The following is a 21006-nucleotide window of genomic DNA, read 5'->3' on the forward strand; positions in this document are numbered from 1 at the left end:
ATTTTATTTAATATTAATTTAAAAAAGAAATTTAAAAAATGATAAGATTTAACAAATAGTAAAAGATTTATAAAATAAAAAAAAATGTATTTTATATTATTAAAAATTTATTTTATTATAATAAAAATATAATGTTTATAAAATAGTACGATTAAGATTAGTATAACCTACACCAATACAAGAACCCAAAAGTTTTTCTTTACAACCATCATGTAATTCTTTATCTTCAATCTTTTTTTGTGAAAAATTAAATGTTATACCAAAGAAATCTTTAAGATGTCTTAAAGAATAAACAGAATATTGTGTCAATGTACCATATACAAATTTAGAAGCATTCCTATCTGTTAATGCCATAAAAGTTGATGCTAAGAAAGAAGCTGTACAATCTGAAGCACCACCTTTAAAAATTTCATCTAATAATTTTTCTGCAGCAGCATATCCTATATCCTCAGGAACTAATTGTACTTCACCATCCTGAACTTCTTTAGACATAGCTTCACCATGATAAAATACTCCATCTGTTGTTTCAGCTGTTAAAAATATACCATAACCATTTGATTTACCACCAGCTTCTCCCTTCCTTTGATCTATTGTTATATAAACATCTGCAATAAAACCACGAAGCTTTTCTTTTGCAGCATCTACCATTCTATTAGCGAAAGATGAATTTACACGACATGTATATGATAAACCACGAATTTTACAAACTTTTCCAACTTTTTCTATAGTTATTGGACGAAGATTTTTGGTAACAGGTGATTTAAAAGTAACAAAACCTCCTCCTAAAGGATAAAATCCTCTTTTAAGTACTTTGATTTCTAAATTTTCATCATTCAAAATAAATTTTTTAAAAATTGGTAACCATGTTGCTCTAATGGCATCACAAGACAACTCATCATATTTATTTGTTATCCCACTTAATTTTGCATTAATAGGCCTTTTACAAAATGGAGCTAAGATAACAAGAACCTCCAAAAAGTATGAAATACAACGTGATAAGCCACAGTCAAAAGTAACATTACCTCCTAGTAATACACCAGGTTGAAAATGAACAACTGTACCAGTAACATTGATAGTTACCTTTATTCCATTTGTAATTTGATCAAGAAGTTTTAACAATTGTGTCTCAAAATCTATAATGGTAAAAAAAATTTATTAAAATATGAAATTTTTGTATTACCTTTAACTCCAGGATTTTCATCCTTATGACGAATGTCAAATATTTTTACACTTCTTCCACTTAATAATGAATATACTAAACGTTGGCGAAAAAAATTAATACCAGAATACTGTAATTCTTCAGACATTTTTGTTTATCCAAATATTTTAATAAATATTTAAAAAAATTACTTTTAAACTGTTTATTATGTTGGTAAAATATTACCTACTTAGTACTAAATATTTCGTGTTAAGAAAATATTTTTTTTGTGGTAATTAACATTGTTAATCATTCTTTTCTTTGTACTAGTATTTGTATATATATTTTTTTTAATTTTTAATTTTGATATGGCAAGCATTGAAAGATTGGATAAAGAAATATGTCGAAAATTAACAACAGGCCAAGTTTGTGTAAATCTGGTAGGAATTGTAAAGGAATTAGTTGATAATTCTTTAGATGCTGGCGGGACAACAATATCAATAAAATTATTTAATGATGGTATTAATAAAATTCAGGTTGAGGATAATGGTTCAGGAATTAAAAAAGAAGATTTTGAAATGGTAGCTCAACTTCATGCTACATCTAAAATAAAAAATTATGAAGATTTTATTTCTTTAAAAACTTATGGATTTCGTGGTGAGGCTTTGAATTCTTTGTGTTGTTCAAGTAAATTAACAATATTAACAAAAGTTAAAGATAGTCGTGGGTATCAATTAGAATTTGATAAAAATGGACAATATTTACCAGAGAAAACTAAAGAAGTTTCAATGAAGGTTGGCACAACAGTTATAGTAACAGATTTAATGTGTAATTTTTCTGTTAGAAGGAAAGAATTTATTAAAAGATCAGGAAAAGAAGTACAAGAAGTTGTTAAAATACTTCAAAATTATGCTTTTGCTAAAATAAATATAGCTTTTGAATTAGTGAATATTGTAAATGGTAAAACAATAACATTAATGAGAAGTTGTGGTGGAAATATTAATATAAAATCTGCTATTTCATCTATTTTTTCTGATAAAACAAAATTTTTACGTAATATAATAAAACTCGAAGTTGTAGATATTGATGATGATACATATAAAATATTTAAATTAGATAAAACTACATCTGATATTAAAAAGATAGATAATGTAAAATTTGAAGGTTACATAAGTGGTTTAGAAAATATTACAAGAAATAGTTTAGATTACATTTTTTTATCTGTTAATAAAAGACCAATAAATAATACAAACATTAAAAATGTTATTAAAGCTGCATATCATAGAGCTAACTTATCTTATGGAATTATATTTGTTTTACAAATTTTTTTACCAAGTAATTATTTTGATGTTAATTGTTCCCCCTTAAAAGACACAATGGAGTGTTCAATAATGGATTTAATATTGGCAAAAATTCATAGCTGTATAATTGCTACCTTAGAAAAAAATAATCCATCAGATTCATGCGAGCTAAAAAAAAGAAAAATTGATGAATTTGAAAATTCACCTATTTCTAAGAAAAAACATGAAAAACCTGTTAAACTTATTAATAAAGTTGGTAAGAATAATTCACAAATTTTAAAATCTAAAGAAATTGAAAATGATTCTACCATTTCAAATATGCCTGTTTCATCATATGATTCTTTTGTTGGAAAAAGAAATACTGTTTATAAATTATTTAATTCTACAATGTTATCACAAGTTTCTGATAAAACAGCAGTTTGTGATGATACAAAACAGCATGATTCTCTTCTTTATGAAACAAATTTCGTTGATGAAACAATAATGAATTCGACTACAGAATCGAAATCAAATCTTAAGGAATTTAATGAAAATAATTTAGGGGAATCAGATATAACAAATCGTCCTCAAGTTGTTATAAAATTTAGTATGAATAAGTTATATGATTCTGCAAAAGAATTTTCAAAACATGCTTTTTCTAAAAAAAATGATGATATTCATTTAACATTTGGAGTAGAAAATGAAAAAAAAGCAGAAGAGGAGTTAAAACTTCATCTTAATAAAAAAGATTTTGTTAACATGGAGGTTATAGGTCAATTTAATAATGGCTTTATTATTGGTAAATTAAAAAATGAGATTTTTATAATCGATCAACATGCCAGTGATGAAATATATAACTTTGAAAAACTACAAAAAAATAGAGTTATATCACCTCAACCTTTATTACAATCTATAAAAGTTAAACTTGGTGCTGTATATGAATCAGCAATTCGTGAAAATATAAATGTTTTTGAAAAAAATGGTTTTAGATTTAAGTTTTCCAAGGAAAACAATAGTGATGAATTAATTGAACTTATTTATGTACCACATTTAGAAGGTTATACATTTGATATTTCTGATATCGAAGAGATGGCTGTTCATTTGGCTGAGTATCCTGATACAAATTATAGACCAACTAAGATAAGAAAAATTTTTGCATCGAAAGCATGTAGGAGGAGCGTTATGGCGGGAGATCCTTTATCAGTGCACAAAATGAAAAGTATATTAGAAAATTTGTCTAAAATAGATTCTCCATGGGTAAGTAATGATAAATCTTATTTAATGTTTTTTTTTTCTTAAGAATTGTCCTCATGGAAGACCAACAATCCGTCAATTGTACTATCAAAATGATACATAATTTATTTTGGATCAATTTTAAATCATTATCATACTAAGTTTATGCATATTATAAATGAATAAAGTTTTTGATACAAGTAACTGGGAATAAATCTGATTTAGTTGACACTTATAATAGAAATTTCTGTTTATATTTAAATTTATATAATTTTTAAACAAACTATAATTTTTCTATTTTCGTTAAGAAAATTAAAATTTAAAAAAAGTAATTAAAACAGACAAAAATAATAGAAGATCTAGAAAATGACACAATACTTCGTGTTAACAATAAGACAAAAAATATTATTTTTTAAAAATTTTTTTATATTTATTATTTTTTTAAAACTTCAAAACAAACTAATTATAAATGAATTTTTTTTCCTTTAATTTTAAAATTCATATAAAAATTTAGAAAAATAATTTTATTTTTAATTATTGAATCCAGTAAAATTTACTTTGTTTTAAAATAATTCAATTTTAATTATATAAATAACTTTCTCTTAAAAGTAAAAAAGAGTTATTAAAAACTATGAAATTTTTATGTAACTTTAAGTAAAAATCCATACGTTGTATGTTGATAATTTGGGATTTTTTTCATAAAAAATATAAAAAAATTTATTAATTTTATCGTATTGTGTTTTGAATTAACCATGTTCAATTTTATAAAATTATCATAGATTTATAATTTTTTATTAAACGTTGAAGTATCAAAAAAATATTTTTGATTAATTAAGACTTCTTTTGAACAAAAAAAATGTTTATGTACTTTTTTCATTATTGGAAAAACCCAAAAAACAAAAAAATTCAGTTAAAAACTTTATCAGTTGCTGTAAAGTTACTAAAACGCTACAAAAGTCATCTTTATTAAGATTCTATAGAGATTGTCAGACGTAATCAATGGAAATCCTGAAATTTTAGTATAAATAGATTAATCAAAGTTTAAGAAAAGAAGATATTACAGAAACTATAAAGTTGATGGCACATGAATACTTTCATAGCAAGAGAAAAGAAGTTCAGTTAATCAACATATCAATCAGTAACTGTAAACCAAATGTTGAGATGGTGATTATAATGAAAATAAGTGATTTAAAAAATTCATACTAAAACGAGAAAAGTAGTTGAAATACTTTTTTAAAATTTTTTAAGTTATTTATCTTTTTAAAACTAAAAAAATAATTATTTTTACAGACAAACAAAGCTTCAATTTTTGAATTTTGAAAAACAAATATTCTACAGTAACAAAAATAGTGAAATATAGTACAGAATTTAAAAAAATCTAATATAACTTTTTTAAAGAGATTTTAAGAATCTTCAACATTTTAACAATAAAAAGTTAGTATCTTTTTCTAAAAAAATATATTATCAAATTTTTTTTTGAGATTTATGTAAACACTGTTTTCATAAATCACACCCTAAAAGATACCAAAAAAATAATTGTTTGAAGTGATTAACATTAAAAATAAATATTAAAAAATATTTTATACTTTTAATATTAAAGAACTTAATTTTTTCTTAAAAACTTTTTCATGTTTTCATTTTATGAAAAAGAAGATTAATAATTTTACTAGTTATTTTGATATATTTGTCAAATAATATTTTTCAAAACAATAATATTATGAATTAAGATAATATATTTTATCAATTAGTTGTTTATTCATTCAAAAATATTTCTATTTTAAATTCATTTAATTTATTGTTAATGGATGTAAACATATAACAAATATAAAATTTAATTTAAATATTATAGTTTTAGTGTTAAGATTATGTTTATATTTTATAATGTTATTTTTGCATTTTATGTTATCAACTAAAATAAAATAAAAGTCACTATGTAATCCAGAAAATATCTAATATTTTTTTTATCTTTCATTTACATTTAGTTTCATAGCATACAAATGTGGAAATTAAAATGTTGTCTTAGTATTATCTCAAATTTATTGTACAATAGTGGACGTACTTTTATTAATACTAATGTGACATAAAAATTTAAGTCTATTTTATTTTAAATGAATTATGTTAATGATCTAATAATCTTTATTTGTTATTCACTTCAATATTTTATAGAAGTAAGTGTTATCCAAAAATTAATTTAAGTTGTAGCTTCGTCATAGTCTTTAATAAATTGTTGATGCAATGGAACTAATTCTGGAGCCATTTCTCCTACTTTGAAGCGATCAAAAATAGCAAAGAGAACAATACGATGAACAAAAAGATATTGAAGATCATTCTGAATACTATATGGACGCTGACTACGAAGTTCTTTTAATAACATATCCATATTTTCACAATCTTTTCCATATGATAATTTTTCTAAGACACATTCAATAGCAACAATTGATCCAGTACGACCAATACCAGCCGAGCAATGGACAACAATAGGTTTTCTATTTCCACGGATGGCTGATAGTAAAGCACCTGGTGTACCAGAAGTAGGTGGAACACCTCTATCAGGCCAATCCTGCCAATGAATATGAGTAATGTCACGTCCAGTAGCTTTTCCATCAGCTGATTTCCAACGAATGCGTAGCCTATTCTTTTTAACATTAACATCATTTCCAATAGTTTCAGAATTATTTACTAAAGTTACTTCAATATCTTGATAAAGTGCTTTAGCACCAATAGTTTCTGGCCAATACTGAGAACATTTGTTTTGTCCTTTTTCTATAATATTGCAAAGCATTATTATAACTTCAGTTTCTTCTTGAATAACCATATGCCAAAAATCAGCAATTGTATTGTCCATTGGTCCTTGACAACAAATAAATCTTTTTTCACTAATTGGTGATGCTACATAATTAGCATGTATGTATTCCATTCCTGGATTAGCGTGCCATTTTAAAACAACTCTATATGCATCTAAAAAAAAGAATTATAATATTCAAAAATAAAATAAATACCTTGTGCAGGAACATCTTTGTATCGAGAACGATCAGCATTAGCATTAAAAGCATTGGTAGTCATTCCTGGAGGACAATATCTTTTCAAACCAGCAAATTCTTCACGCAAACCAGCGACTTTTTTCTCTAAACATCTTCGTACCCATTTAAGAATAGCTTGTGCCATTGGACTTTCTTTGCGAACAGCAATGACCTTAGTAGCTTCGTTACCATTTTTAACCATAATTTATTTTGATAAATTATCTTGTAATGTTATAATATCGACTGTCAAGAAATTAAATGAAGATTACATTTTTATAAAATTTTTGCAAATAATTTATATTCACTTTACTATTGATAAATTTGAATGTTATATTGATGAAAAATGATTTTTTAATTTAAGACAATATTTATATTTTTATTTTTCATATTTTGAAAACGATGAATGTCTTTTGATCGTTATATTATAACGTTTTTGTTAAAAATAAAAATATAATAAAATTAAAAAGTTTTTATTATAAAATTTCTAATTATTAAACAAAATACAGTGACAATTAATAGTAAAAATTTGATATAAAAATAATTTCTCAATAAAATTTTGAATCATTATCAAGTAATGACTAACTTAAGAAGTATTTAAATCGTATAATGCCATCTTAAATAAGTTTTTATTGTTTGCAATCATTTATATATTTTAGTTACTTTAATAATAGCTTCAATTTAGAATTACTAACGTGCTAGAAATTTTTTTTTGAATATTATGCATATGTATAATTTTTTTTTAAAATTATAATGTTGATTTAATAAAATTTTTTATACTAAAGCAACAAATAAATAAAGAAAAAAAAGTAATTTAAAAATTTTTCTTAAAAAAATGAAAAAAAAAATTTTTTTTGGAATTTGAATATGCCACTATATTCATTTGATAGCCCTTGAAAAGGGATGAATTTTGAATATAATCAACAATATACTAAAATTGAATCTTCAGGAGTTATAAGGATTCAAAGTTGAAGAGCGAAATTGAGGAATATTTTTTTGTAAATTTCAATTTCTATGATAATATTGTGAATTTTAAAAATAAATACTTTTTTCTAGATCAATTTTTTACGAGAAATTCATTAAGCCTATTCACATCTTCATAGGACTTCTAAAAATAAAGATATGATAAGAAATATGATAAAAAAAAGAGTTTTGAGAATCTAGTGATAACTCAAGTTCATGAAGTCACAGGTCCATGAAACTTGATGCGCTGTGCTTCTTTCATAATTTTAGGCATACTCTACGTTGAAAAGATCTTCAAATTTTCAACCGTTCTTGAGATATTGTGCTTGGTATTTTTTCGCGCGCAATCCATTGTCACCATTTTTTTATATCTCGAAAGAGGTTAAAGATATAAAAATATTTTGAAGGTAGACCCCACTTGAAAACTCATTTGAAGTCAATTGCAAAAATCTGATTTCATTTATCTTGGTTTTGAAGCGAGATATGACAAAAGGCGGAAATTTTTCTAAAATATTCATTGTTTCCGACTTTTCAGTATCTCAGCAAATAATTATCCTATGAAGATGGGACCAGTTTCAATCGATTTCTATTTAAAAGTAGGTCTAGAATATTAATTTTTATAGCTATAACATTATTATTTTCAGAGATATAAAAATTGGCTGAAAATTTTCTAGATTTCCGACTTTACCTCTAAAAATGTGAACAAAAAAAACAACTTTTTTTGGAATTTGAATATGCTACTATATTCATTCGATAGCCTTTGAAAAGGGATGAATTTTGAATATAATCAACAATATTTGAAAATTGAAATTTCAGGAGTTATAAGGATTCAAAGATGAGGGGCGAAATTGGGGAATATTTTTTTGTAAATTTCAATTTTTATGATAATATTGTGAATTTTAAAAATAAATACTTTTTTCTAGATCAATTTTTTACGGGAAATTCATTTAGCCTATTTACATCTTTATAGGACTTCTAAAAATGAAGATATGATAAGAAATATTTTTAAAAAAAAAGTTTTAAGAAGCTAGCGATAACTCAGGTTAATGAAGTCACAGGTCCATGAAATTTGATGCGCTGAGCTTCTTTCAATATTTAAGGTATACCCTACGTTGAAAACTTTTTTAAATTTTCAACCGTTCTTGAAATACTATGCTTGGTATTTTTTCGCGCGTAATCCATTGTCACCATTTTTTTATATCTCGAAAGTGGTTAAAGGTATAAAAATATTTTGAAGGTAGACCCCATTTGAAAACTAATTAGAAGACGATTGCAGAAATTTTATTTAATTTAGCTTTATTATGAAGCGAGATATGACGAAAGGCGAAAATTTTTCTAAAATATTCATTGTTCCCGACTTTTCAGTATCTCAAGAAATACTTATTCTATGAAGATAGGACTAGTTTTATTCGATTTCTATTCAAAAGTTGGTCTAGTTAAGTTAGTTTCATAACTATAAATTTATTATTTTCAGAGATATGAAAATTGGCTGAAAATTTTCTAGATTTCTGATTTTACCTCTAAAAATGTGAACAATGAAGAACAATTTTTTTTTGGAAATTGAATATTCTACTATATTCATTCGATAGCCCTTAAAGTGGGATGAATTTTGAATATAATCAACAATATTTTAAAATTGAAATTTCAGGAGTTATAAGGATTCAAAGTTGAGGGGCGAAATTGGGGAATATTTTTTTGTAAATTTCAATTTCTATGATAATATTGTGAATTTTAAAAATAAATACTTTTTTCTAGATCACTTTTTTACGATAAATTCATTGAGTCTATTCACATCTTCATTGGTCTTATAAAAATGAAGATATGATAAGAAATATGATAAAAAAAAGAGTTTTGAGAATCTAGTGATAACTCAAGTTTATGAAGTCACAGGTCCATGAAACTTGATGCGCTGTGCTTCTTTCATAATTTAAGGTATACCCTACGTTGAAAACTTTTTTAAATTTTCAACCGTTCTTGAAATACTATGCTTGGTATTTTTTCGCGCGTAATCCATTGTCACCATTTTTTTATATCTCGAAAGTGGTTTAAGGTATAAAAATATTTTGAAGGTAGACCCCACTTGAAAACTCATTTGAAGTTAATTGCAAAAATCTGATTTCATTTATCTTCATTATGAAGCGAGATATGACCAAGGGCGGAAATTTTTCTAAAATATTCATTGTTTCCGACTTTTCAGTATCTCAGCAAATAATTATCCTATGAAGATGGGACCAGTTTCAATCGACTTCTATTTAAAAGTAGATATAGAATATAAATTTTTACAGCTATAACATTATTATTTTCAGAGATATAAAAATTGGCTGAAAATTTTCTAGATTTCCGACTTTACCTCTAAAAATGTGAATAAAGAAAAGCAACTTTTTTCGGAAATTGAATATGCCATGATAGTCATTCGATAGCCCTTGAAGTGGGATGAATTTTGAATATAATCAACAATATTTGAAAATTGAAATTTCAGGAGTTATAAGGATTCAAAGTTGAGGGGCGAAATTGGGGAATATTTTTTTGTAAATTTCAATTTCTATGATAATATTGTGAATTTTAAAAATAAATACTTTTTTCTAGATCAATTTTTTACGAGAAATTCATTAAGCCTATTCACATCTTCATAGGACTTCTAAAAATGAAGATATGATAAGAAATATGTTTAAAAAAAAGTTTAAAGAATCTAGCGATAACTCAAGTTAATGAAGTCACAGAAGCATGAAACCAGGTGCGCTGGGCTTCTTTCATAATTTAAGGTATACCCTACGTTGAAAAGATTTTTAAATTTTCAACCGTTCTTGAAATACTGGGCTTGGTACTTTTTCGCGCGTAATCCATTGTCATCATTTTTTTATATCTCTAAAATGGTTAAAGGTATAAAAATATTTTGAAGGTAGACCCCATATGAAAACTAATTAGAAGACGATTGCAGAAATCTAATTGCATTTATTTTTATTATAAAGCGAGATATGACGAAAGGCGGAAATTTTTCTAAAATATTCATTGTTCCCAACTTTTCTGTATCTCAGCGAATACTTGTCCTATGAAGATGGGACTACTTTCATTCGATTTCTATTCAAAAATTGGTCTAGTTAAGTTAATTTCATAGCTATAATTTATTTTTTTCAGAGATATAAAAATTGGCTGAAAATATTCTAGAATTCCGACTTTACCTCTAAAAATGTGAACAAAAAAAAGCAACTTTTTTTTGAATTTGAATATGCTATTGTAGTTAGTCAATATCTTTTGAAATGGGATATTTTTTTAAAATGACTAACAATAGCTTAATTTTATAGTTATGTGTTTATTAGAAATTTTTTTTTGAAAAGTCGAAAATTAAATATATGTATATATTTTTTTAAAAATACAATAATGATTTTATATAAATTTTAATCTAACATATTAAATAAATAATTAAAAAAGTAATTGAATTTAAAATTTGATTTTTATTTATTCATATGATAATTTTGATTATTTATGTAAAAAAAATTTTTTTTTAATTTAAAAATTTCTAACAAGAATTACACCGGTTAAAGTATTAAACAATATTTCTTAGAATGTATTTATTTTTTAAAATTGTTTCTAATGTATATTATATCTAAAAAATCAAAACAAGTTTAGAACATCAAATTTAATTAGTTTATAAGTTTTTAAGTAGAGTGATAACTAAATTCTTGAAAACATTTTTCAATATAAAAGATTTTTTAATACATCTTGATTTAGAGATATTCTATGAAAATTAGACTACATTTGTTATATTTTAAAAAATATTTCAATATTAATTATTTCTCAGTTTTAAAAGAATATAAAATTAATTTTATCTTTCCTTTGTTTCTAACAATTTTTTAATCAAAGTTTACTTTAAACCAAATTTATATCTTTAATTGTTTTTAAAGTATGAAAAATAATTGGTAAAATAAATTGTTCTAAAAACACCAAATATTATATCTCAAGAATTACTGAAAATAAAAAACTTTTTTAACAAAGATTGAAGTCAAAAAATTGATAAAAGTTTATTTTATCAATTTCAATATTTTTATAAGTTTATTTAAGCTATCAGTAGGTTTTTGAAAAATTATAATTCTTAAGTTTTTTTAAATATACTTATACAATATATATATATATATATATCATTTTATCTTTATAATTTATTAGTGTAAGTTTAAAATTCTAATAAAACGTTAAATTATTTAGAATTTTGTGCAAAAATCATTTGTAATATATTTGAAATCAATTATTCAATTTTTTTTTGTTAAAAAATATCATGGATTCTTAATTTTAAATATTACAAAATTTCTATCTCACAAAAAATTTTTATCTTTCAGCTTTAAAAATTTTTTTTATTAGATTTCATGGATTTTTTTCCAAAAGAAAATTTATAAACTATTTTTTTATCAATATACTTTACTTTTATTTTTATTTTAAATAGGCGTTTTTTTAACGGATGTAAACGTAAAAATAGTTAATGTTGTTATTGTTATAATATTTAAAAGTAATTATAAATTTAAAAATGTTTTGTTGTTGTTATTTCATAGTTAACAATTTTAAAGCTATTTAAATAACCTTTCAATAAAGTATTATCTTTAGAATTATTAAAATTATAATATTCAGGATATAATTTAGTAAGTGTTGTTTTTTAATAATAACATAAATTACTTTATTTTAATTTTAAGTGACATTTAAAAAGTTATTTAGTTAATCGCACATTATTTATCATTAAAATTTGTAGTTTAGTTGTTTGTTAAAAGTTTAAGAAAGATGTATCTAAAAATAAAATTAAAAGTAAAGTTTTTGCAAGAAAAAAAACAATACAAATTTTTTATTTTTATTTTATAATGATTAATTTAATCCTATTTAAGCTACATAAATCTATCCTTGAAAAATATTTTTATTTTTAACTCTGTTAAATTTAAATCATTCATATAAAAAAAAATTATGGTGGAAAGTATTTTTAACAATTCGTTTATAAACGTAATTTTCAAAAAAAATATGAAGTAAATATTTTTTGGTTTTTGGTTGATTAAACATTAATTTAACATTCCAAGTGATTCTTCTCTTACTTCATGAATTTTTGATTTTTTGTCTTTATCTGATGGAAGACATATCATTAAAATTATATATATGAATATAACAATGATTCCATAAATTACATATAGATAATTACCTATTAAATTAATAAATGGAAGATATGTAAAATGTTGAAAACACAATAATAAATTGAAAAAAATCGTTGTAACTTGTCCCATTCCATCTTTTGCCTGAATAGGTGTCATATCTGTTAATAAAATAGTTCCAATAGCTGCTCTACCAAGTCCAATAGAAGCACGATCCATCAACAATGCTGCTACACATAATAACAATGGAATATTTGATGTTTTATCAATAAAATAAATATACTCACCAATTAAAATACATGAAAAAGTAATAACAATAACAAAAACATAAAAAGTTAACATCTTTTTATGAGAAACATGTTTAAAAATCCATGGAGCACCAAGTGATGCTGTTATACCAATAATTTGAAAGGACATATGAAGCCATGTACTTGTACTTATAGAAGCACCATATTTCATATAAATAATTTGTAGATATGGTCTAACAAGAATATAAAACGATATTGACGTCACTGCAGTTACTCCTAATAACAAAAACATAATTTTTCTTAATTTTTGGTCTTTACAAATTTCCCATATTGTCATTCTATGGATAGTATTTTTTATTTTAATTTCCTCTTCATAATCATTAAATGTCTTTTCAATATTAACATTATTTCCTAAATAATATTTTAATGATTTTCTTGCTTCATTTTTATTTTTAATATTAATATATAATTCTTTAGGTGATTCATATATTTTTAGTGTATAAAGTAAATAAATAAATGATACTATAGAAGAAAGTATATATAAATACATCCATCTATTAGGATTACCAAATATATTTTCATGTGCTAATGGTGTTAATACCATTCCCATAACTGTATAATATGTTATTAAATTAAGAATAACAGTATCTTTATACTTTTCACCAGCACATTCTGCTAAAAATATATTTTCTGTAATAGAAAAAAACATAGATCCACCAAGAAGAAAACGAGAAAGAATTGCTAATTGAAAAAGATTTAATATTTTTGCAAGTATCATTAAAATACAACTTATTTGAACAATTGTATGTCTTAATTTTACCCATGTATTCATTGAACCAAACCATCTTATTAAGTAAACATAAATACTTCCAATAAAAAAATTTCCCAAAATATCAGAGGCGGAGAATAATGAGAATGCAGTATTAGTGAAAGATGAAGATTTCTCACCATATTGATAGTTAATTGAATCTTGAAAGAATTGAAGCATTAGTGTTGAGTAAATGCCAATATTGATACATAAAACATCTCCAATTGTTCCTATTGTTCCATGTATAGCAGTATCAATAAAAAGTCTCCATGGTGAGGTTTTCTTTAACATAATGACAAATTTTCTTTTAATATTTATTAGGTAATAAAATTTTTTAAAATAGGAAATTGCTTTTATGTAATATAAATTTAATTCCTGTTTTTTTTTTTTAAATTTAAGAATAATATCTAATATTTTTATAGGAAATAAAAATTATATTTTTTAAGAAACTTCAGTCAAATATTTTAATATTTTATTGCAGATTGAAGCTATAAATACTCTTTATTGAAAGGTTTAATTACTTTTAAATTTTTGTTTTAATTTTTACCATTTAACAATATTATCATTCTTAAAATAAAATAAACTAATCATGATAATGATACCAATTTTAATTGTATCTTTTTTACAAAATCATTCAGTATTACATTTTATTGTTTATCTAGTTTAACAAAATTAATGATTTGAAATAATTAACAATATAAATGACATTATATTATATCTTTATCTGAGTTTTAATGATTTCTTTCAGTCAATCAAATAAATTTATATTATCATTTAAACATTTTTGCTTGAAATATTTTTTGGATATAAAATATTACATTTTTATCAAAAGAAATAATTTAAAATATATTAATGATCATCTTTTATTTACTAATTTAAAAATTTATAAAGCAAAAAAAATTTTTTTTTAAGAAATAATTATATATCAATACCATTGTTATTTATATCATTAAAATAAAATATTTGAATTATATAAACGTAAAGTACATTTAAAATTCATAAAATTATTAAAATGCTTTTTAATAAGGTTGAAAAATAACATAAAATATAGTACATTTTAATGACTTTTCATATATATATATATATATATTATAATTTACATTTAATGATTTTTAATTTTTTATTATATTTTGCAAAAAAAAAGATAAATTTTAACTTTCTTATTATATTTTAACTATATAAATATTTATAATATATTTTCTAATAGTAAATAATTACTGTAAATATTTCCGTTTTATTTTTTTTTTTGGATGATGTCAAATATTTTTATATAATATTAAAAATTTTAAAATTAATTTCTTGATTTTTGATCTCAATATAATTTTAATATTAAATTGAAACTTCTTTTTATTATTATTCATCTTCAAACTTTTTTACCAAAGAACATATTAATGTAGTTATATATTATTATTATTATTGGGTATGTTCTGACTTATTTCATGGTCATATAATAAAGAAACAATGAAATTGTTTATATCAAAGAACATTCAAAGGGATATTTCCAAAAAATTGCGCATATTTCATCATTTTTTTGTAATAATTAATTCACTAACTACAAAGTATTTTATAGTTTTGTTGTAATAAATAATTTTAATATTATGTATTTTAAAGTACCAGTTACTTAATATAGTATGATAGTAATATTACTTTGATATTTAGGTGGTAGTATATAGTTAATAATAATTAGTTCATTATACCGGTGCTAACTTCAAAGAACTATCATTTAAAAGAAAGTTGGTATATAAAGTAAGTAAAATTTAGTAAATTATCATATTCATTTTACTAAGATTATATTATCACAATATATTTTGGATAAAAATTAATATTCATTTGCTTTTAGTAGCACTCCTTATAATTAAACATATTTATTGTAGATGGGATATATATTTAAAGAAAAGATAATAATAACATATATTTTTATTTCTAATATTTTTACATTTATAAACTTTTATAAATACTTTCATTTTTCTTTTTTAAAAAATAATATTAAAAATATATATATATATATTATTCAGTCTTCCTCTAATCATTTAATTTATTTATATTATTTTCCTTTAAAAAAATAAAATTATAATACCTATTATAATTTTATCTTAGTATATTTTTATAACTATCATTTTAAAAAAAAAAAAAAACTTTTCACATTTTCATTTTTCACGCATTTATAATAAATTTTTATTATAATTATAGATATATCCAAAATCTTTTGTACCAATTTTTAAAAGTTTTTTTCAAAGTTAACTTTAAAAAATTAAATAAAGAAATTTTATTATATATATTCTATTCCTTGAAATAACTAAAGTAAGAATAGATTATACAACTTGGCTTTGAAATAATTAATATTTATCAAATCTTAAAGATAATTTTTATTCAAAAAATATAAAATTCATTTTTGTATAAATTTAATAAAAAATATTACAATATGAATTTTATCAAAGCAACAATTTTCTTTGCTGTTCTTATCAGTTATTCAATGTCAATGTCTATTGGTAACATTTATTCACAATCTAATGATGAATCAGGATTAAAAAAAAATGACATGCAACCATTAGTTTTTTCAGAATCTGTAAGTTCTTACTTTTATAATATATTTTTTACAAAATATTTTTTTATATTTAGACTGACAATAAATTATCAGCTGTAAAAAAAAGTTTAATGTTTAATAATGAGGCAGCTCTTCGTCTTCGAAATCTTTTAAGAAGAAATACTGAATACCCTATTATGAAACTTAATTCAAATAATGTTCCAATACCACAGGCATCTTTTTATGGTGGAATGCCTATAGTTTTTTAAAGATATTTTAAAAAAAAATATCTCTCTCAAGAAGATAATTAATATTAAAAGGAAATATAAAATTGATAACAGGCAATATTCTAATGATCTTCAATTTTCTTACTAATAATTTTATTTGATATTTCCAATCAAAAATGATCTCACACTTAAACAGCATTTTTATATTAATTTTTCATATTTAATAACTTTTAAAAAAATTTTATAAAGTTAATGTAATTTTCTATTTCATATATAAATAAATTTGAATACATTTATTTTATTTTTAATTTTATTAAGATTTTATTTTCTTAAGAATACATATACTAAATATTTTTCAAAATCATTTTAACTATTATTTTTTTTAATAAATAAGAAATTATTTAAATAAATAACTTACTTTGACAATTGTCTATTAAAAGTGGTATAGAAAATTATATATTCAAGTATAAATTAAGATTGTATAAATGTTTATTAAAAATAAATTATTTTAAAGAAAGTATTATAATTATATATTTAAAAAAAAAAACTGACAATAAAAAGTACTCAAAATGTGAAAATGTTTTTAATGATATATTTTAATTTTTATAACAATATTTAGTATCAATAAAAAAAAAGTCTTTTATTTATCAATAAATTCAAAATAATATAAATAAAATATTATAGTAAAAATATTTTGGTTTGGTAAAATAAAATAAAATGATGTTGATTTTTTTATTAAATATTTTTCATAAAATATTCTTATCATTAAAATGTTTTTTTTTTATTAAACCATCTATTAAACTATACTTTAAATTTTTATTTAATAGATTTCTTAATTTTTCATGTAAATACAATTTATATTTACTTAACCTTATAACATTTATATAAAATAACCTCTTATATTGTCTATAATACTCCACTAACACCTGTTATCATTGCGCATCCGGAGTAAAAGGGGTATTTTAAAAATATATCAAAAATATAACTAAGAACCTAATTCTATTAAATTGTTAGAAAATATAATCTTAATTTTATTTATAAAAGTTAAATTTATTTAACATTAACTATTCTAATTCAAAGGAATTTGTGATAAGATAATAATTTTAATTGATACAACTTTCCTCTAGTCTAAAGGCCATCTATAAATAATAAAATATATAAACACATTTAAATATTGTTATACTCCAATAAACTGTTATTCAAAATACTCCCTCGAAAGAGTGGTTAAATTTTTGTTAAACAACAAGAACAATATTTTAAACTTTTTTTCAAGTACAAGGAAGTACACCCCTATTAAATTTGTTATTTATACGAAAATATATATAATAATAATATATATTTTTATATTATTTCTTTTCTGTTTTTATATAAATATAAATTTATTTAATTTAAATGTTATTATAAAATATTATAAGATATTATTAATTAGTTTTATTTTCTAATATATTTTTATTTATATTTTAATCCTAAAAATAGATATTCTTTATATAATATTTTTTATAATAATTACATAAAAATGATGCAATATAAAATAATAAATAAAAAATAATTAAATTTTTTTTTTATTATATAACATAAAAATAATAATAATATTAATACTTTTTCTTTGTTATTTTTCTAATCTTTTTTTTTTTAAAAAGTTTAATTACGTCATAAAGTTTTAACCTATCTTATAAAATTATAGACATACATTTTATATTGTTACCAGATTACTTTTAGGAGGAAAATGTAATTGTAGACAAAAATTTTCTTTATTTTATTACATTTTCTTTTTAGATAATACCAAAGACTTATAATATTTTAATTTTTAGTAGAGAAAAATTGTGTCTGCCAAAAAGACAAAATATATTTAAGTATTTTTATAGGAGTGTACTTAAAATATTACTAGTATTATTATTATTATTATTATTTATATTATTATTACTATCATTAGTCATATTTCACAATATCTAATAATAAATATTTTTAGTCTTCTCATATCATATTTACTTATTTTCTCTCTCTTTTTACAATATTATTTTTTTTTTTCTCAAAAACATATTTTTTTATTCATAAAGTTCCTCACATTAATAATTTATTTTTTTAATAGTAATTTTTAAGATTAAATTTATGTAATTTTTCTTGATTTAACATGAAAAATAATGTATGATGTTTTATATTATTCTTAAAATTGTACTGATATCATCTGATTTTTACTATTATTATTATCTAACTTTTTTAAAGCTTTTTATATATATATATATTTTTTTTTTTATCCTCATACGATAACACAGATGAATATATATTATTAAACTAATTTTTATCTCAAGTCATTAATCACATAACAACATTTCTATCGTTAGTTAATATTATACATATTTAAATAATAAGAATTAACCTCATGTGATGATAGAAATATAATTATCATATTTTAAGCTAAAAACACCTAGTGACAAGGTGGCACGAGCTATACTTAGTATCTTAATTGATCAAAATTCAAAAATTGACATTTTAAAACTTTCATTTGTGTACTATATTATTAATTATTCTTTTGTTATTTATTGAAATGTATGAATCATTCTGTTAAAAGGACATATACTTCAAGCACTCTTATATTTTCTCTTACCATTTATAAACCATTTTTTTTATTACATTCAAGTAATAAAAAAAAAATTTTTATTGAATAATACGTTTTTTTTTGGGAAATATTTTTTATTTTATTCTTTGTTTAATGTAAATATAATATTATTTTTCAAATAAAATTGAAACAAAAACTTTTATTATTTGTTTATAATAATATAATATTATACATACATTATTATATTCATATTCTTATAAAAAGTGTAAATATAATTATTTAAAAAATAAACATAACAAAATAATCTTCAAATTGTAATGTTTTTTATTATCTAATAATAAATTATAGACTTATTTTTTCTATTTTTTTTTTTGTGATACTAAATGTAAATAGCATTTCATGACTAGACAATTTTTTGAAGTATTTTTTTCCATGAAATGTTAATTTCTTAGATATATTTATATTTGTTTCAGATTTTTTTTTATCTATAAATATACTATTATTAAATATATTTTTTTGTTTTAAGAATAATAAAAAATACTTTTTTTTTGTCTATTATGATATATATTTTTTATTATTACCATTAATATTAATAAAAGTGTTAAATTATATTTTGATTTATCATATTATGTGCTTTATAAAAATAGAATTTTAAAATTTTATGATAAATAAAATTTAGTTATTTACAAAATTAAATAATTAAATAATAAAGAATAAGAAAAAAAAATAATTTTCTTTTTAAAAGCACTTTAGTCAAGGAAATTTTATATTTTAAGATAAATATTTCTCATTGAAATTGTATGGAAATGGAAGAGAATAGTAATAAAATTACTTTTATATTGTTCTTCATTATTTTTTTTTTATTATTAATATAAAAATTCTTAAACTATTTAAATTGTAGTAAAATATTGTCATATCACTAATATCTTTCAAATGACACTTTTTTCTTCTCATTTTAAAACTCAATTTTAGTATTTTTTTTTTATCAATATATTAGGCATAAACAAAATGTTTACATTTTTATTGTTTAAACTGTTATTTTTTGTTTATGTAATTTTATTTTAAGTTTATTGTAATCATAACATAACATAAGATGTTATGAAAATATTTTAAATTTTGTTAATTCTCAAAATTTCTTATAAAAATTTTTTAATATTTTTATCATTTATATAATTTTGTCTTCATAAACAGTTTATTTTCTCCCTTTATATTTATAAATTTTAACATTTCTCCATTACACTACTTCCTTGGTTTTAGATAAATAATATTTGTTATCAGTTGAAAATTATACAAATCAAAAGAATGTTGTACTTTTCATTTTGATTATTTTATATCAATCTTTTTATTATCAAGCACCCCTCCATAGAACCATACTAAATACCCTTCTATCTATCGCTTTCCTATACATGGTTTTTAAGTAAATGATGTAATTTTTTTTTTATTTAAAAAATCTTGTTATACCTTTTCTTCTTCATGATTGATGAAACTTTTAATCATTCTTTGACAATTAACTATCTTCTAAATAAATATTATTTTTATTTAAAAATTATTTTTATAAAATTAAAACAAGAATTATACATTTTTGATTATCTTTTTTAACGCTTACAATTTTTCCAAGATCAAAAGCATGTATATATGTGTAATATTACATAAAATACTTAATTTTCATCACAAAAATCATTAATTATCATTATCTTTTTCTTTATAATTTTTTTCTCTATCTTTAATCGTTTAATGTGACAGTTTCCTTTAACAACTCCTCCAATCAGATTGCCCTTTCTTTTTCTTATATCATGATGTATTGGGATACTTTTTGATTTCCACATAGTACTTTTGACTCTCTTCTTTAAATGAAAAAGATAAAATATTTACTAATAATGGAAATTATATG

The 21006-nt window shown here is 21.3% G+C and overlaps 5 protein-coding genes across 5 annotated transcripts; 2 read left to right on the forward strand and 3 right to left on the reverse strand.

Moving 5' to 3' along the window:
- Nucleotides 1–135: 135 nt before the first annotated feature.
- Nucleotides 136–1307, reverse strand: SRAE_1000017200 (RNA 3'-terminal phosphate cyclase-like protein; the record flags this gene model as incomplete). Its single annotated transcript, XM_024646973.1, has 2 exons — nucleotides 136–1133; nucleotides 1181–1307. 2 exons carry the CDS (start codon nucleotides 1305–1307, stop codon nucleotides 136–138), a joined length of 1125 nt encoding a protein of 374 aa, XP_024501098.1.
- Nucleotides 1308–1538: 231 nt separating this feature from the next.
- Nucleotides 1539–3775, forward strand: SRAE_1000017300 (Mismatch repair endonuclease PMS2; the record flags this gene model as incomplete). Its single annotated transcript, XM_024646975.1, has 3 exons — nucleotides 1539–1578; nucleotides 1616–3675; nucleotides 3719–3775. 3 exons carry the CDS (start codon nucleotides 1539–1541, stop codon nucleotides 3773–3775), a joined length of 2157 nt encoding a protein of 718 aa, XP_024501099.1.
- A 2067-nt stretch (nucleotides 3776–5842) lies between these two features.
- On the reverse strand, nucleotides 5843–6873 carry SRAE_1000017400 (Protein-tyrosine phosphatase, receptor/non-receptor type domain and Protein-tyrosine/Dual specificity phosphatase domain and Protein-tyrosine phosphatase, catalytic domain-containing protein; the record flags this gene model as incomplete). Its single annotated transcript, XM_024646976.1, has 2 exons — nucleotides 5843–6609; nucleotides 6651–6873. 2 exons carry the CDS (start codon nucleotides 6871–6873, stop codon nucleotides 5843–5845), a joined length of 990 nt encoding a protein of 329 aa, XP_024501100.1.
- Nucleotides 6874–12664: 5791 nt separating this feature from the next.
- Nucleotides 12665–14098, reverse strand: SRAE_1000017500 (Major facilitator superfamily domain, general substrate transporter-containing protein; the record flags this gene model as incomplete). The annotated part of the gene is made up of 2 exons (XM_024646977.1): nucleotides 12665–12981; nucleotides 13039–14098. The coding sequence occupies 2 exons, from the start codon at nucleotides 14096–14098 to the stop codon at nucleotides 12665–12667; spliced, it is 1377 nt and encodes a 458-aa protein (XP_024501101.1).
- A 2131-nt stretch (nucleotides 14099–16229) lies between these two features.
- Nucleotides 16230–16600, forward strand: SRAE_1000017600 (Hypothetical protein; the record flags this gene model as incomplete). The annotated part of the gene is made up of 2 exons (XM_024646978.1): nucleotides 16230–16373; nucleotides 16427–16600. The coding sequence occupies 2 exons, from the start codon at nucleotides 16230–16232 to the stop codon at nucleotides 16598–16600; spliced, it is 318 nt and encodes a 105-aa protein (XP_024501102.1).
- Between the last annotated feature and the right edge of the window lie 4406 nt (nucleotides 16601–21006).

Source organism: Strongyloides ratti (assembly GCF_001040885.1).
Source record: "Strongyloides ratti genome assembly S_ratti_ED321, chromosome : 1".
In the NCBI taxonomy this organism is placed as follows: Eukaryota; Metazoa; Nematoda; class Chromadorea; order Rhabditida; family Strongyloididae; genus Strongyloides; species Strongyloides ratti.